Genomic DNA, 17,912 nt, shown 5'->3' with positions numbered 1-17,912 from the left:
ACAAGGGTAGCCTATCAACACGGAAAAAGTTGCCTGGTATTTCTAAGAATCAAAGACATGCAAATCCAGACAACAGGGAGATGGCATTTTTGATCTGATGGGCAGAAACCTGTTTTCGAAGGTATAGTTTTAGAGACATGGGTAAAGAAACACTCTCAGACTCTGCTGGTAAAAACTGGGACAGCTTTTTTTTTTTAATTAAATTATTTTTTTTATTTTTGGCTGCGTTGGGTCTTCATTGCTGCGTGCAGGCTTTCTCTAGTTGCAGTGAGCAGGCTTCTCATTGCGCGGTGGTTTCTCTTGTTGCAGAGCACAGGCTCTAGGCGCTCTAGCTGCATGGGCTCAGTAGTTGTGCGCACGGGCTTAGTTGCTCCGTGGCATGTGGGATCTTCCCGGACCAGGGCTCGAACCCGTGTCCCCTGCATTGGCAAGGGGATTCTTAACCACTGCGCCACCAGAGAAGTCCCTGGGACAGCTTTTGAGGACAATTTTATAGTAACTAAAGAAGCGAAACACTTCAAGGCATGTGTCCTACAGGAATACTCACAGCCATGCACAAACTTGTATGACAGGCCTGATCATCATAGAATGAATTGTAACAATGAAAAAAAATGGGCAGAGCCCAGGTGTCCATTAACAGAAGTTGATTAAATCCATCACGGCATGGCCACATAACAGCTGTCCCTCTGGCCACTTAAAAAGATAAGGTAGAGCCATGTGTAGTGGTGTGGAAAAATGCCCACTAGCACTAGTTACATGAGAAAAGCAAGTTGCAGAAGCACATGTATCATAGCATACCTTTGGGTAAAAAAGAAAGAAATGCGGAGGATGGGGGAGGTATTGTATGTATGATGTGTGTGTGTGTGTGTGTGTGTGTAACACAAGCATTAGTCTCCACTCTTCAAGGGTCACCTTCCTCTGGAACATTTGGGGACAAGAAGAATGAGTGTCTTATTGGTGACTACTGAGTCATCTACCTTGGTCTGCACTCCACCCTCCCTGCCATTTCCAGACGAGACCTCATCTCAGAAGACCCTTGCACAGGGCTGTCGGGGAAAGACCGTAGGGCATGCTGGGCCCCCTTTCCATCACCTCCCTCCCCCAGGCTCCTGCCACCATGCAGGCTTATGTGAGTGTTGGGCTTTCCTGGAGAGCTGGAGCAACCACAGGAGATGATTCAATGACGATAGGAAAACCTCAAACTGTCCCCTAATTATAAACTTTTTCTCAAGTATGTTTTTGAAACTGAGAATGGTACTCCTAAGGGTGACCCCTAATCCTTGACTGGACCTGGAGCCTCCCATGGTCTACATGTGCCGAGCTGGGTCTTCGGGGGAACATAACATGTGGGAAATACTCATTTCTACAGTCTGAGGGTAAAGCACCAAGAAGGGAAACCCACAAGGGAATTCCCTTAGAGGTATCCCCGGTTCCCAGCCTTGCTGCCCTGTCTTCGGGACTGCCTTTGGCTTTCTTTAGCATGTTTTTCCTCTTTATTCATAGCCTTCAGAATTATCGTCAAGTGGCTAATAGTCCATATTGCTGTGACATATTAAATTGTTGCCCTAATGTTGGTCACTTGGAGTATTTCTGAATTTTCTGTATTGCAATGAACATCTTCATGCGTGGAGATTTGGGCTTATTTTGAATGTTAAGAGTGAAATTACTAGATCAAGGAATATAATACAAATGTCTCTATGGTTCCTACTAAAGATTGCCGAATTGCTTCCAAAACAGAGTTTCTGTGATTTGTAATACCACCAACACCAACTGAATCTATAAGTTCCCGTATAATCTTGTCCATACTGGTTTTATTTTTTTCTTTCAGTTGGCTATTTTAGAAGATTATAAATGGTATCTCAAAGCTGTCTTCCCTGTTTTTCTCCTTACTGGCAAGGGTGGAGTTCAGATTTTCTAAACGTTTGTGTTAAAGGTGTCCTAAGCTATAGTCACATGTGCTTTTTCTTCTCCACCCAGTTAGATCATAATAAATAGCATTAATGATGATGATAACAATTATAACAAGAACTATAATTCCATAGGTCTTTAGAGCACTTTATAGTTTACAAACTCTTACAACCACTATCTTATTTTATTCTGCCAGTAGACCAGGCAAGGCAAAGACTCCCCCCCGCCCCGCTCCATTTATAGATGAAACAGTTGAAACTTGGAGGGTGTGCTTGGGTTGAGAAACAGAAGCCTACCAGCGTTGATGTAAATAATCAGGGGGTTATTCAAAGATTGCAGAGAAATTGCTGTTTCTCTCTATCCAGGGCTGCGTGATTGCTTCTCTCTGCTTCTCTCCATGAGTTGCACCCTCCTCTCTCTTCTTTATCAGCACCCATAAGACTGATAATAGCTGCATCCAGGCTCTGCATCCTTCCGGCTCAGGCTCCAGCATCTCATCGGTCTCTGCCCCTCGGTTCATCATCTTTCAGGAGAGACTCTGGGCCTCCCAGTCTCCCAGATGGGTTTCCCTCTGCTCAGGTGTCCATCCCGGGTGGGGAACAGAGTGAGGGACAGGCCATGTGGTACAAACAGAGGCGCTGGGGCTGAAGGCACTATTACAAGGCTGTGGAAGGGAAGCAGAGATAGGCTTTGAATACAGCACTTGCTAAAAGCTGCTCCATGTGTGATCCTCTGGGCCTGGCTAGACAATAACAATCACGATATGCCAGTAAGCACAGTCGCCAAGGTCTGCAGAGACTAATTGGAGAAAACCCTCCCAAAGGCACAGAGGAGATGGTCTCTTTTCTCTCTAGCCACACCCTGCAACCTCCTCGCCCAGGCCTCAGTCGGGCTCTGCCCACCACCCTGGCCAGGCGATACCTTACTAGGCAGATCTCCGAAAGCCTGGTGTCTGAGGAAGAGGGCAGCAGGGGCTTCTCCTGGCCCTGCCCAGCCAGCCGAGGCCCTCCTTCCCCTCTGCAGGTGCGGATCTGGGAGATCCCCGAGGGCGGGCTGAAGCGGAACATGACGGAGGCTCTTCTGGAGCTGCATGGGCACAGCCGGCGCGTGGGGCTGGTCGAGTGGCACCCTACCACCAACAACATCCTGTTCAGTGCTGGCTACGACTACAAGGTGGGCAGCCGGTGGGCACTGTGGCCAGAGCCGACTCGGCGGGGAAGTGGAGGGAGAGAGAAAGGCACTTTGGGGGGCCTGTAGGGAGCACTGTTACTTTCCCGAGCCTGTTAACCAGTATTGTCACATCCATTCATTCGCTCATTCAACAACACAGCTGAGCATCTTCTGTGCGCCCGTCATTCCTGGGGTTCACAGAGGCTGGAGGCATCTTTACTGCCTTCTCCGGCACTGATACATTGGAGAAGAATGCCCACTCCGTGCCCACGCTCTCTGCCTGGCCACTTCTTAACCAAGAAGTGGCTGCTGCCCTCCTAGTAGGAAAAAGAAGCATCCAAAGCTGCTGTTGGGGAGAATGGAGCCCCAGCCCCTACCCCCAGGCGTGCCCTCAAAAGAGGTGTGCCAGCCAGTGGAACCTGGCCAGGAACACTCACCCTTCTTGCTAGAAGCAGAAACTGAGCCCAGGCTGGGGCTGGGATCTGCCCAAGGATAGTTGTGGATTTGTGTGACAGGGACACATCAGCCTTTGATATAGAACCCACCGACACCATCCCGCATCCCAGCACATCCAACCCCGCATGGGGCGTCTCTCCCAGGGCCATCGGGTGCAGACTGGGGACAGCCACCCCGTGCCAGCAGCAGCAGGGCTGAGCCCGCCTCCTGTGTATCCGCCCTCCCAGGTCCTCATCTGGAACCTGGACGTGGGCGAACCGGTGAAGATGATAGACTGCCACTCGGACGTGATCCTCTGCATGTCCTTCAACACTGACGGCAGCCTGCTTACCACCACGTGCAAGGACAAGAAACTGCGTGTGATCGAGCCCCGCTCCGGCCGCGTTCTGCAGGTGAAGCCCCGCGTCTTTCTCGAGGGGAAGGAAAGGTATTGGGACCCAGGGCTCTGCTTTCAGCCGGCCCTGGAGGGAAAGGCTGTGCCAGCTCCCCTCTCCCGAGCACCTGGCCTGCACCTCTGGGGACCACCCCATCTGTTCTGGGCCCTTTTCCGCTCATAGGAGCCCTGCCTTGTTCTGGAAGCGGAGGGACCTTAGTAGCCTTCCCACAGACTCCACCCCTCTCCCCAGATGGGATTCTTCTGCCTGCTCTGGGAGCCAAACTGGTAACCCCCTTCAGCGCATGAATCCCTGGGTGTTGACCATCGTAGGCACAGGAGGAGGGGACTTTGGACTCACTGCCCAGCCACCTGCATGGGACGAGCCTGGAGAAAGTGGCTCGGGGTGTCAGTCCCAGGGACAGCTCCAAGAGGGGAGGTGGATGGTGAACTTAGCTCCGGTTTTGGTCTTTGACTCTGGGTCTTAACTCTGAGGAAGGGATTAGATGTCATTTGGGAGTAAGAAATTTACATTTCTTGAGCACCTACTGCGTGCCAGTCATGGAGCTAGATGGGATGGAAAATTTTGATGAAATCTGAGGTTTACCCCCTAACACAAGAAAGATTGGTGCGTGACCTGGTTGTGTTTATCTTGGAAAAAGCCAATATTGCAGGACCAGAATGTCTTCTACTACTACTACTACAAACAATAATCACCATAGTTATTAGTGTCTTTAGTATTAGCCACCATTTACTCAGAGCTCATTGTGTGGCAGGCACTGTGCCAGGGGCTCCGCATCGTCCCTTCATTTAATCCTCTGAGGTGGGTACTGTTACTCTTCCCTTTTCCCACATGGCAACGCTGCCCCTTGGAGAGGGGCTGACCTGATTCTCACAGTTACAGGGGGAGCTAGAATTCAAACCCGGACAGTTGGACCCCAGAGCCCATGCCAAGCAGAAAAGATGTAAAAGAGCAGAGACCCCAACCTCCTTCTCACAGATGTGGACACGTGCCCAGAGAGGGTGAGGGACTCCTCCAGGGTTACACTTTTTATGCAGAACTTGGAACTAAAATCCAGAGCGAGTGACGCCAGCCCGGGTCTCTGCACTGCTCCACCAGCCTCTGGTTCCTGCCTCACGCTGACTCATCCTGGCAAAGGGCCACCATGTGTTAGGAGGGAAAGGAGGTGTCATGAGTCCAGAGGCAGGAGAGAAGGCAGAGGATGGCCCAGTTAGAAGGATCCCCCGGTGAAGTGAGTCGCCCCGCAGTGAACCAGCATGAGTCCCCGGCCTCCTGAGCCTCGAGCTCTCCATCCTCAGAGAGTCCTTGCAGTAGGTATTGTGACAGTTCAGAGATGCCTTGGTGAGAGCACCTGGCACCCAGCCCAGCTCAGGCCCTGCCTGGGACTTGGTCCAGTTAGTTCCCTCCTTCCCCATCCCCCATCCGCTCTGGGACCTGGCAGCGAGGCCTGGTTTCTTGGTCCCCGGTCTCCATTGCCCCACAGCACCTGTAGTCATTTCCTGTGGCTGCTGTGACAAACTACCACAAGCGATGTGCCTTACAACAACAGAAATTGATCCTCTCACAGTTCTGGAGGCCGGAAGTCTGGCTCCCTCCGGCGGCTCTAGGGGAGAAGCCTTTCTGGTCTCTTCCAGCTTCTGGTAGCTTCCTTGGCTTGTGGCCTCACCTCTCCAATCTCTGCCTCCGTGGTCACACTGCCTTCTCCTTTCTGAGTCTGTGGAATCTCCCTTTACCTCTCTCTTCTAAATAAGGACACTTGTGATGGCATTTAGGGCCCCCGTGGATGACCCAGAGGTTCCGGGGATTAAGACATGGACGTATGTTTGGGGGCCACCAGGCAGCCCAGTCCAGCACCCTATTGTCTGGGGCCTGGCTCACCAGCTCTCTGTCCCTGCCAGGAGGCGAACTGCAAAAACCACAGAGTGAACCGGGTGGTCTTCCTGGGAAACATGAAGCGGCTTCTCACAACGGGGGTCTCCAGGTGGAACACGAGACAGATCGCCCTCTGGGACCAGGTCAGCCGCAGGGAGGCCGGAGCGGGTGGGGCAACATCAAAGCGTTGTTACTCCAGGGGCTTTGCTGGGATTGGGGAAGGCGAGGTGCCATCCTGCCTGGATACAGGCTGATACTGGCCCCCGGCCCGCAGGAGGACCTGTCCATGCCCCTGATCGAGGAGGAAATCGATGGGCTCTCCGGCCTCCTGTTCCCCTTCTACGACGCTGACACACACATGCTCTACCTGGCTGGAAAGGTAGGAGAAGATGGGGGAGGGACAGGGACAGGCTGTGGGAGACCCCTGCCCCCATTGGGCCCCCGCTCCTGCCCTACCTCCCAAGAAGAGCCTAGCCTCTCTGCCCTTCCCCTGACCCAACATGGGTCAAAACCTACCCTCAAGTCGTACACTCATTCTGTTGAGGTGTCAGTGACTGAGAATTCCTTCAGGGGTGGATTGGAGTGGGGTTTTACTTGGGAATAAGGATCAGAGCCTGACGTCAATCATCCCTAATGATGGGATTGGAGGCACCTGCCAGGAGATCTTGTTAGAAAGTCTGTCTGTAGGCCCGTGACCCTGCACGCACGCGCACAGCACCCGACCTCCACCCCACTGCCCCCAGCAAGTCCCCTACTGGGGGCGTAGAGGCCAGGCCTCCCGGGTCTTTTGACCACCTCGGAGGCATGGCAGAGGCTCTTTTCAGCAGCCCGCTGGACCAGGACCTGCTGAGCCCGCCCCTTCCTCTCTTCCTTCCTCACCTCCCTCCCCACACCCGGCCCCTAGGGAGATGGAAACATCAGATACTACGAGATCAGCACCGAGAAGCCCTACCTGAGTTACCTCATGGAGTTCCGCTCCCCAGCCCCGCAGAAAGGCCTCGGTAAGGGGGTCCGGGGGCTCTTGCGGTTGTTAGGCTGTAGAAGGAGACACTGGAATTTGGCTTTCGGGCCACCCTGCCCCCAAAATGAAAAGTCAGACTCAGAAGGCCACGGCTCATGGGCAGGTCAGAATGGAACCTCTGGGTGCTGCCCTGTGAAAGTCAGCCCGCCCTTCTTCAGCCAGCCTGAAGACCAGCTCCGTCACCCCATGGGGTTTGGTGTGCTCCGTCATCTCTGGCCATCAGCAGCCTGCAGGAGTGTGCGCGGTACCTTCATTCCCATTTGCAGATGGGGAGGCCGAAGCCCATTGTTGTTCTGACATGGTGGGAGGAGGTTCAGTAACTAAAGGTCAGAACGGGGTCCAGGAGCATGTCCCTTCCTGAATCCTCTGGGAAGTCAGGACCCTCAGTCCCCCAAAGCAGCTCTGTCCTTGCCTGAGAAGACAGGAGGAATTCCAGGGTGTCCCCCTCACAGCATCCCCAGGTTCTCAGGCAAATCCCATAGAGGGCTCCAGGATTGGCGAGTGTAGTGAGTCCGTCCTTCACGCCTTACACTCTCCCACCGCTAAAGCCTTACAATGAAGTCTTCATGCCCAGTGACTCACACTGGCAGTACATCCGATTCAGCAGTCCCCCATTTGGGGTCCAAATCACCCAGAGGAAGGTATCTCTTCAGGGATCTGTTCCCTCCTCTCCTTAGAATTTGGGTCTGGTTTTGTCCCTCTGAGGATCTGGGATTATGGACACGGCCTGAGGGCCAGCTTCAGAGACATCAGGGCTGGAGGGGCCCAAGGACCCCTCTCAGGGACCAGCAGCAAAATGGAGGCCCAGAGATATGCCTGAGGTCCGAATGACCATTCCACTGACTTCACCCTTCCCCAGGGCTCTGTCATCCCCACCTCCCTCGCTGTCACCCCATCATCAAATAGTATAAAAAGCAGCCTGGACTTTGGAATCCAAGCTAGGTTTATATTCTGGTTAGGGACTGTGTCCCTAACGCCTCTGTGTCCCAGTTTCCTCGTCTGTAAAATGGGGATAATTAAACCTACCTTGAAGGGCTGTTGTAAAGCTTAGAGATCATGTATACAAAACACCTGGCAGAGTACTTGGCTCCTGTTCCTTCCTGTAGTCATTCAACAAACATGTACTGGGTACCAGCTGTGTGCCAGACCCTGGACTGTGCCAGACCCTGGACTAGTCCAGGGGTAAAGTGATAAATAAAACAGAACACAGCCTCACTCACATCCCACTGAGGGACAGACAGACAGTAAACAAATAAGTAAGGAAAATATTGGATGGTAGTAAGTTCTAAGAAGAGAATCAGATGGGGTAATAGAACAGAGAGTGACGGGGGCTGTTTTAGACCGGGTGGTCGGGGGAAGCCTTGCTGTGGAGGTGACATTTTAAACTGAGATCCGAAAGGCAGGAAAGGGGAAGAGTAGTGCCAGCAGAAAGAACAGTTAGTGCAAAGGCCCTGAGGCCAGAAAGAGCCTGGCATGTTCTAGGAGCAGAAGGGAGGTGAGTGTGGCTAAGCATAAACATGCGGAAGATGGGTAAGTGTTAGGGGATTAAGCTGGAGAGATGTGCAGGGGCCAGCTCCCATGGGATGCATTAGACAGGGTATATTAGAGCTCTCCAGAGAAACAACCAAGTATATTTATAAAAGGGGAATTGCAAGGATTTGGTTCACATGATTATGGAGGCTGCAAAGTCTCACAATCTTCCCTCTGCAAGTTGGAGGCCCAGGAAAGCCAGTGGTATAATCCAGCTCAAGTCTGAAGGCCTGAGACCCCAGGGAGCCGATGGTGTGAATCCCAGTCTAAGGGCAGGGGATGAGATGAGATGTCCCAGCTCAAGCAGCAAGGCAGGGAAAAAAGGGCAAATTCGTCCTTCCTATGGCCTTTGTTCTGTTCAGTCCTGCGATGGGTTGGAAGATGCCCACCCACATTGGGGAGAGCCATCTACTTTACTGGGCCCACCGACATTAACCATCACCCAGGGGAAGGAGTTGGGGTTTCACCGGGAACTCGTAGAATTTTCTTTTTCTTGGGTGGATGGGTAGGTGGGAGTGGGACCGTGTGATGTGATCTGAAAGGTTAGTTTAAGATTGCTCTGGCTTCTGTAGGGAGACTGGATCTTGAAAGGGCAGGAGGGAGGCAGAGAGACCAGTTAGGAGGCCCCTGTGGACTTCTAGGCAAGAGAGAATGGTAACTAGGGGGATGGCATGGGGATGAGGAGATGAGGATGGATCCAGGAGATGTTTAGAAAGTTGGGTCAGGGCTTCCCTGGTGGCGCAGTGGTTGAGAGTCCACCTGCCGATGCAGGGGACACGGGTTCGTGCCCCGGTCCGGGAAGATCCCACATGCCACGGAGCGGCTGGGCCCATGAGCCATGGCCGCTGAGCCTGTGCTCCACAACGGGAGAGGCCACAACAGTGAGAGGCCCGCGTACCGCAAAAAAAAAAGAAAGTTGGGTCAGCAGGACATGGGGAGGAGGGAGGGGCAACTGAGGATAGCTATTTCTCCTTGTCCTCCTCACCTGTGGCCGCTGTTGAGCATTTGCCACGAGCCAGGCACTTTTCATAGGTTCCAAGTGGCTTTGTCACTCACCCCAGGCAGGTCACATAGCTCCTAGGTGGCAGAACCAGGATTCAAACCCAAGTCTGCTGGTTTCACTTGGTACCATGATGCCACTTCCCTCCAGCTCCTGGAATTCCCTTCTCTGGAAGAGCAGCCTTCTGCTCCAGCCGAGGAGAGGTAGAACCTTAACTCATATTCACATCCTGGAGAAAGAAACTAATGTTATCTGTGCTTATCACTGCCGGGCAGTTAACAAGCAGCTTCACACTGAGTCCCCCGACCACCTCGTGAGGGGCCGCTACTGGACTCCTCTAGGCCACCAGGGAAGCTGGAGCTCAGAGAGCAGTGATTTGCCCAAGGACTCCCGGCCAGAAAGAGGGGAGAGTCGGGATTCAGACCCAGGCTTCTGTCCCACCCCAAAGCTTGTGTTCCTACCCCCACACTGCACTGCTGCCCCAGCCGGCGTTCACATGATGCAGCTGTTAGGGATGTTGTATCTGGTGCCCACGCAGACATACATGCACACACGCACCCCTGTCGGTCCTATAAGACACATGACGGAACGGCAGTCTTGGGCTGCGTGTAAACCTCTGGGGTGCACGGGGAAAGCTTTCTCCCTCCTTCTTTCTCTCTGAAGACTGGGGGCACAGAGGCTTTGGGAAACCAGTTCATTTCAGAAGGTGATGGTCTCTGTGGCTTATACAGTGGCAACACTGTGTGACCTCGGGCCAAAGCCCCGTCCCCGCTGACCCTCAAGAGTCTCATCTGTAAAAAGAATGGATTAGATTCAAATAGTTCTGCAGACACTTCCAGTTCTCAAAGGCCCCAAATCTATAGTGTGCCCCTTGGTGAGGCAGGTCTGGCCCACGGGGCTTATTTGAGAAGTTACCACCCAGAGACAGAGCCTGACTCAGGAAGCCCCCAGCCCCCTCCTGTCTACTGTATGGGTCATTGCCTCCAAACCTAGTGCCCTCCACCTGTGCCTTTCCCCTGGCCAAGGTCATCAGGAAGGAGGGGCGATGAGGGGGGATTCCCGGGACCCCGTGTAGCCGTATGTATGCCTGTCCACAGGGGTTATGCCCAAGCATGGGCTGGATGTGTCTGCCTGCGAGGTGTTCCGATTCTACAAGCTGGTGACTCTCAAGGGCCTGATTGAGCCTATCTCCATGATCGTGCCCCGGAGGGTGAGTGGGGCTGGGCTGGTTCCAAAGGGCCCCTGGCATTGAAGCCTAGCTTTCTCGCCACTGACTGTAAGCCTGGCGGAGCCCAGAAGAAGGAGCCCTTTTCCTGTGGATTGGGGTGGGGGATGGAGACCGCTCCAAGGTGAGGACAGTTTGGCTGGCTACGGAAGGCAAGGTGGGAATTCCAAATGGGATACACTGTGAGTACAAAGGCCGGAGACAGGGCAGCAGGTATGCGGTTGGACGTCAGCAAAGAGGAGAATCTGACTGGAGAGCACGGGCTTTCTCAGCAGCCCCCCATCTGTCCACTCTTCTGCTTCCCCCGCTGCAGTCGGATTCCTACCAGGAAGACATTTACCCCATGACGCCGGGCACAGAGCCAGCTCTGACCCCCGATGAGTGGCTGGGAGGCATCAACCGAGGTACCGCAAGGGGTGGGCTTCCCAGAAGAGGCTAGGAGACTGCAACCTTGGCATTCGGTCTAGCCCACCCCCTTCCCCTTGCATATCCTCCTCATTGAACTTGCCCTCACACTCAGCCGACTGTCGGGCGTGGTGTTAAGTGAGAGCCACCATCACTTGACAGTCAATGGAATTGTCAGTGAGAACACGTCCCTTGCCTTTCTTAGATCCTGTGCTGATGTCTTTGAAAGAAGGCTATAAGAAGTCCCCCAAAATGGTATTCAAGGCTCCCATCAAAGAAAAGAAGAGCGTTGTGGTCAACGGAATAGATTTATTAGAAAATGTCCCACCCAGGACAGAGAATGAGGTAAGGAATGTAAGTTATTGCTGCCACACATCCTGGCAGAGCGAGACCTCTGCATTTCAATTATGGGCTTCAGGCCTTTAGGCTAGCTCCGTTCTGGGGCATTTTTCTTTCTCTGACAAATACCATAAGTAGCCTGCTGTTGGCTTCCGTTGCCTCTGACCCCAATAACTAGAGGCTGGGCTACGGTAGGGATACTGATGCCCCTCAAACCCGCGAACGCAGAGTTACGTGTCCCCTCGTGAATCCATTTCAGAATGTTGCTGTCATCTGGAGTTATAAATTCCTGACTCATGGGGAAAGCCCGCCTCGTGATTACAGCACTGCTTTCCTCCCGGCATGGCAGCAGCAGCAGGGTCTGATGCTTTCCTGTTTTTGTGGAAGAGGCTGCGTGTTGATGAAAGTACTCTTTGTACCATTTGGAAAGGGAGCAGCTCATCAGGGGTAACCGGAGCTGGGCCTTGTCCACGCCCCCCAGAGGCCTCTCCTTCCAGCCACACCCTCGGTCCCTGGCACCAGCGTAGTTCAGCTCAGCCAGGATTCACGGAATGCCCACCGTGTGCCAGGCCCTGGGCTTGATGCAGCTGCGGTGGAGATGGCGGCAGGGACCCACCTGCATTTGGATCCTGGCCCTCTCAATTCCTGGCTGTGCCTGAACATGTTTCCTGACTTCCCTAAGTCCATTTCCTCATGGTAAAATGGGGCTATGAAATGCTGTGAGCATTAAAGAGACCATTGCTAAGTATCTAGCACTCTTCCTGCTCACGTTAAATGCATAAAGAGGCTAACTGTATTAGCTCTCGATTACCATGTAACAAATTACCCCAAGACTTAGGGACTTAAACCCCAAACATTTATTATCTCATAGTATCTGTGGGTGCGCGCGGCTTGAGGTCTCTCATGAGGGTGTGAACCATCAGCCAGGGCTGCGGTCGCATCTGAAGACTCACCTGTGGAAGGATCTGCTTCCAGGTTCACTCACTTGGTTGCCGGCAAGACTTATTTCCTCACAGGTCATTGGACTAAGGGTCTCAGTCCCTCAAGGGTTGTCAGCCGGATACCTCCCTCAGGTCCTTGCGATATGGACCTCTCCACAGGGCTGCTCACAGCATGGCAGTGAGGAAGAGAGGGTGTCCAGGATGGAAGCCACAGTCTTTTTGTCAACTCCCCTTGCAAATGACATACTGTCATGTCTGCCATATTCTATTCATTTGAACCAAGTTACTAGGCCCCGTCTACCCATGAAAGGAGAGGATAACACGGGGCCATCTTACAGGATTTCTTGTCACACCAACTTATAATTATCGCTGTTATTCATAAAAGTAAGACCATTCCTAACCTCTGGGACCTCACAGTCTTAAAGGTGAAACTGGCAGGTAAATTGATAATTGCTATAAAATATGTTTATGTGCCATTATAGAGGGATGTTCAGATTTCTAAGGCTGGATGAGACCGTGTGATCAATGGGATTTGCTTCAAAATAATCGCGAGGAGGGTGGTACAGGGGAAGTAGGTAAGAGTAAAGCCGAAGCAAGAGTGGTCACATGGGGACTTCCCTGGTGGTCCAGCGGTTAAGACTCCGTGCTTCCAGTGCAGGGGGTGCAGGTTCGATCCCTGGTCAGGGAACTAAGATCCCGCATGCGATGTGGAATGGCCAAAAAGTAAAAAAAAAAAAAAGAAGAAGAAGAAGAGTGCTTGCATGTTATTTGCTGAAAATGGATGATGGGTACTTGTTTTTGTTTTCCATTAAAAAAAATTTTTTTTTTCTTTTAAGTACCTTGAGAAGGTAGACATAGTTGAATTGCTGCGATAGCCCAGGGCCATAACAAGAACCTGAAGTTGGTTCTAGTACTGGGTGTGGAGAAGGCAGGGCGAATAGCAGTTACAATGAGTAACCTTTAGCTGTGGACTTGTCTGTATCAGAATGGAGGACTTGGAGAAATATTTTAAAGGGTCTCTGAGCAGACAGCGCAGACGCCACAATCTCTCTACACTACAGCCCGGATACTTTGCTTCTTGGGGAAAAAAAAATTGCTCAGAGTCTGTTACTCTGGTTTTACCCACAGTTTTAATCATCACAGAAGACTGGAAGCAACCAATGAGATAATGGGGCTGTGAACAGTAGACACATTGGTCTAAGTGTGAAGAGACAACAGGTAGCTTGACACAGGGGAGAAGACATCATTGTACGGCTCTGTAATTTTACTAAAACTCACTGAATTGACTTAAAATGAGTGAAATTTATGGTACATGAATTACACTTCAGTAAATCTGTTTTTTAAACAAAAGTAGATCCAAAAAAATTATACAAAGAAACTTGGAGAACTTGGAAGGCACAGGAGTGCGTAGAATCACTTAGTGCAGGGCAGACACCACAGCATCCCTGTGAACAGACGTAACCAGGACTGGTTTGTTGGTTAATGAAAAAAAAAAGACAGTTAAAGGAAAGAATCACAAAATTTATATATATATATATATATATATATATATATATATATATATATATATTCTTTAAACAATTTATTTTCATTTAAATGTAAAACATATACATTCAGTCCACACGTTTTGATGTAGGACCAAGACCTCTTCTTTGAGAACATCCCAGTTGGGATCTGCTATGTCTTTGTCAAATAAATCACACTTTAACTCCAGTTTCCAGTTTCAGTTTCTTTTAAGTGGAACTTAAAATCAATCTGAGAACAAAGCCCTTGTTTTTTCAAAGTTTTCCCCAGTTTTTTTTTTTTAATATTTATTTATTTATTTGGCTGCTCTGGGTCTTAGTTATGGCATGTGGGATCTTCGCTGCGGCATGCGAACTCTTAGTTGTGGCGTGTGGGATCTAGTTCCCTGACCAGGGATTGAACCCATGCCCCCTGCATTGGGAGCATGGAGTCTTAGCCACTGGACCACCAGGGAAGTCCCCCGGGTTTTTTTTTAAGACAGGTTTATTGAGGTGTAATTGACCTACGGTAAAACTCATCCTTTGTAGTGTACAGTTCCATGAGTTTTGACATATGCCTACAGCTGGGTGACCACTACCATACAATCAAGATATAGAATATTCCCCAATCTTTTATGTGTATATCATCCACACCTAATTCAGTAACAACTTTCTTAGCACACCCTTCTTCAAGATTCTCGAATGCATTCAACTTAGTTTTTATGGAAACAGCAACTCTCTTTTTGTATCCCTATTTCATCAGTTTATGTCATATTTAATTAAACTGTGCAATCATTATACAAAAACAGATGCAACTCACAGTAGGCAGTTTGAGGACCAACACGACTGCTTATTGGTAACTTTCAGCTCAAGTGTGTGGGGTCCTCCAGGAGCCTGTGGAGGCTGCGTTTTGCGGGCATCAGTCAGTCTGTTTTATGGAAGAAATGGAGAGGCTGGTTAATCCAGGGAGCCATCTAAGCGAGGGTCTGTCAGATTCCCATGCTTTGCTCATGGCCACTCCAGCGATGGCTGGTGCAGACTTTGGTGCGCCGTGCTAGTCCCCTGTCAGCAGGAAAAAAAAGCTGGATTCCATTCTGTATCCTGAGCTTCGTTAAGAAAAGGATGCAGAACATTTTAGAAAGCTTTCTATTCCAAGTGGGAGGTAAATGAAGTATTCGGTTTGAAGCCCTAAACGGGTGAGCTTGGGATATTGGAAAACTGGCCTGTGTGGACTCATCCCTTCTTCAGTGACCCTGGATCAGTGCCCGAGGCGGGTCTGCATATGCCAGAGCTTTTCTTCTCTGCCTCACGGTGCGGGCTGGGGGTGGACGTGGGTGGGAGCCATGAGCTGAATCTGGAGAAGGGAGAACGGCAGTGACCTGAGTCACCTGGGACACCGGCACGGGGGAGGGGTGGGAGGCCTGGGCCAGGAGGACAGCGGCTGCAAGGGGCGTGGGGGTGGAGTTGGGGGTCTGGATGCCCCCTGGAAATGTCACCTTCTCACCTGCTCTCTTCGGCTCACCGGCCCCCTCTCTCGCCCACCCGCCCCCTCTCTCGCCCACCCCAGCTCCTCCGGATGTTCTTCCGGCAGCAGGATGAGATTCGGAGGTTGAAGGAGGAGCTGGCCCAGAAGGACATCCGCATTCGGCAGCTACAGCTGGAACTGAAAAACTTGCGCAACAGCCCCAAGAACTGTTAGCTCCGCGGCTGAGCTGCTTTCTAAGCCGATCTCTCCGTTGTTTCTACTCGTCCCTTAACTTCCCATTCTCCGGTGACCCCAGAGACAGAGCCAGGACTGGAGCTGGGGGAGTGCCTGAGGACCCCACCTGCCACCTCAAGAACTGGAAGCTGACCTTTGACCTGTCGACCTCATGCTAACAAAAGCCCCCAGCCTCTCCCGGAGACCCAGGCTGGCAGCCCCTTCCCCTGCCACCCCAGAAGCCTCGGCTTCCCCTTGGCTGGCAAAGACCTTGGACTCCCCGAGGGGTGCCCTCAATGGACCAGGGAGCGGAGGGGGAAGCCAGGACCCCAGGAGACTTAGAGGTTGAACTTTTCCCCTGCAAAGGGGGCTGCCAGGACATCTCTGTGCTCCCTGCTGGGGCTCACAGTGGCCCTGATGGACGCACAGTAAGGGCTGGATTGCCGGCATCAGCTGTTCTCCCTCCCATCCCCCACCTCTCTCTCCCCCCGCAGCCCTGGAAGCCCACTCACCTGACAAGGGTTGCGAGCAGCCCAACTCCTTCCTGTCTCTTGCCCCCTCTCTCTTATCTTCAGGGAATTAAGAGGATCGCTTGCCAAGGCCATAATGCCCCCTTGCTTTCCCCTGAGGCTCTTCAAAGCTCTGGCAACACCCTTCTCCCATTGACTTTGTGAAGCGGGCAGGGTAGGGAATCGTGTCTCCATTTTACAAGTGACAGAACTGAGGGTTGCAATGGGGTAGTGGCTTCACTAAGTCACCCAGCAGATGAACGGTGGACCCAGGACCAGGACCAGTGGTGTGCAGACCTCAGGCCCGGACCCTTCCCACTGCATCAAGATGCCAATCCCACGGGGGCATCACCAGGGCCCAAGTCTCCGTGGAGGAGAAGACTGGGAGCCTCCCAACACCAGTAGTGCCAATGTGTCTCACTGCCCAGTCGAGGCCCCTCACACTCAGTGTCCCTACGTCCTCCCGGCCCCCACCTTCTGCTCCCACCCCCCAGGGGACTCCCTCTGAGATGAGGCCTCTTCCTCCTGGAGGCTGAGGCTGCGAAGGGTGGAGCTGGCCCTGGGGAGGCAGAGCAGGGGCCGGATGGCTCCAGGGGCTGCTCTGTGTGCATGTCTCAGCCCTGCTCTCTCAGTCACGGTCAGCCTTAACAGTTGTAGGATGACCACAGCCCCTCACGTGGGTGTAGCACTTTAAAGTTTACACAGCCCTTCGACACTTAGGATCCCATTTGAGCCTCATCTCAGCTCCCAGAGGAAGGGAGCATTCTCCCCAGTTTGCAGATAAAGAAACAAAAGCAGCCCAGGGTCACAGGACCCCAGGAGATGCCACATTTCACTTGGTCTTCTACAATTTTCTTTTTTTCCTCTTTTTCTCCCTTCATTTGTCACTACCTATGGAGTCCATGAACACTGCTCTTAGAAAAGTCACAGTTTAGGGGTGAGGTCTGGCCTGGGCACCAAGAAGTGGGTGTCCACTCTTCTCTCTCATTAGCTAGAACCTACTAGATGCATTGTGCTCCACACTGCTTGTACCACGGCCGCCCTGCAGAGCATCCATCCACACAGGCGGGGCTCCCTAAGCCCCCCCAGTGACCTGGGCAGGGAAAGCCCCCCTGACCCCTCGGGCTTTTCCCCCAAGAGCCTTCCACCCTCTCGGCCAGCTAAAGCAGGGTCTCCTCACCCCCCAGACCCCACAGCTAGACTGTGTAAGCTTACATCTCCTCTTCCCCACACTTGTGAAGCTTTTTTTTCTTCCCCACTGACCTTTGTGGTCTTCTGTGATTATTTATGCTGCCTCCTGAGGATAGAATTGAAATAAAATGTTTTCAACTTATTGGACCCGGGCACAGCCAGCTCATTTAACCTGGGAGGTTCCTGCTCTTGGCCACCATGGTATCTTGATGGTCAGCTCCCCGGCCACAGCTCCTTTGCTTTAGTGGAACAACAAATCACATCTGTGTCTACAGATACAATTTCACACTTTCATCCATCTACAGCAAGGCTTCTGAACATCAGCCCTGTGGACATATGGCGCCAGATAATTCTTTGCTGTGAGGGCTGCCCTGCGCCCTGTAAGCCATTTAGCAGCATCCCTGGCCTCCACCAGTCAGATGCCACAGCACCCCGAACCCAGTTGTGATAAACAAAAATGTCTCCAGGTATCACCCAGTGGCCCCTGGGGTGTCAGAATCGCCCCCAGTTGAGAAGCACTGTTCCACAGTTATTCAGTAGGCATCTGCTGTAGGTCCAGCCCTGTGTTGGGGTCTGAAGGACACCAGTGTTTCACACTGGAATGGTGCTTTGCAGTTTACAAAGCACTATTCCATGTATTTGACTCCTTTGATCTTCACAGCTCTAGGTGCTATGTTCTAACTATTCCCGTTTTCCAGGAGAGCCGTCAGGTCCAGAGTGTGACATGCTGAAGGTCATTTAGTGGGTGT

General features: G+C 52.1%; 1 protein-coding gene across 1 annotated transcript in view; it reads left to right on the top strand.

The window, feature by feature from the left end:
* The window catches only part of CORO2B (coronin 2B), a 139,993-nt gene extending 122,757 nt beyond the window's left edge, over positions 1 to 17,236 (top strand). Inside the window, exons 4-12 of the mRNA XM_089907068.1 lie at positions 2,932 to 3,081; positions 3,762 to 3,926; positions 5,828 to 5,944; positions 6,076 to 6,180; positions 6,706 to 6,802; positions 10,450 to 10,562; positions 10,891 to 10,981; positions 11,188 to 11,327; positions 15,332 to 17,236. Of these exons, the coding sequence (XP_089763194.1) occupies positions 2,932 to 3,081; positions 3,762 to 3,926; positions 5,828 to 5,944; positions 6,076 to 6,180; positions 6,706 to 6,802; positions 10,450 to 10,562; positions 10,891 to 10,981; positions 11,188 to 11,327; positions 15,332 to 15,463 (1,110 nt within the window). The 3' untranslated portion in view covers positions 15,464 to 17,236. The remainder of the gene's footprint in view (positions 1 to 2,931; positions 3,082 to 3,761; positions 3,927 to 5,827; positions 5,945 to 6,075; positions 6,181 to 6,705; positions 6,803 to 10,449; positions 10,563 to 10,890; positions 10,982 to 11,187; positions 11,328 to 15,331) is intronic.
* Positions 17,237 to 17,912: the final 676 nt, after the last annotated feature.

The sequence above is a fragment of the Delphinapterus leucas genome, chromosome 2, assembly GCF_059928025.1.
Source record: "Delphinapterus leucas isolate spDelLeu-1000000601 "Yukka" chromosome 2, BTC_Dleu_Yukka2, whole genome shotgun sequence".
Classification (NCBI taxonomy): Eukaryota; Metazoa; Chordata; class Mammalia; order Artiodactyla; family Monodontidae; genus Delphinapterus; species Delphinapterus leucas.
The sequence above is the reverse complement of the archived record's forward strand: the minus strand, read 5'-3'. Positions and strand labels throughout refer to the sequence as shown.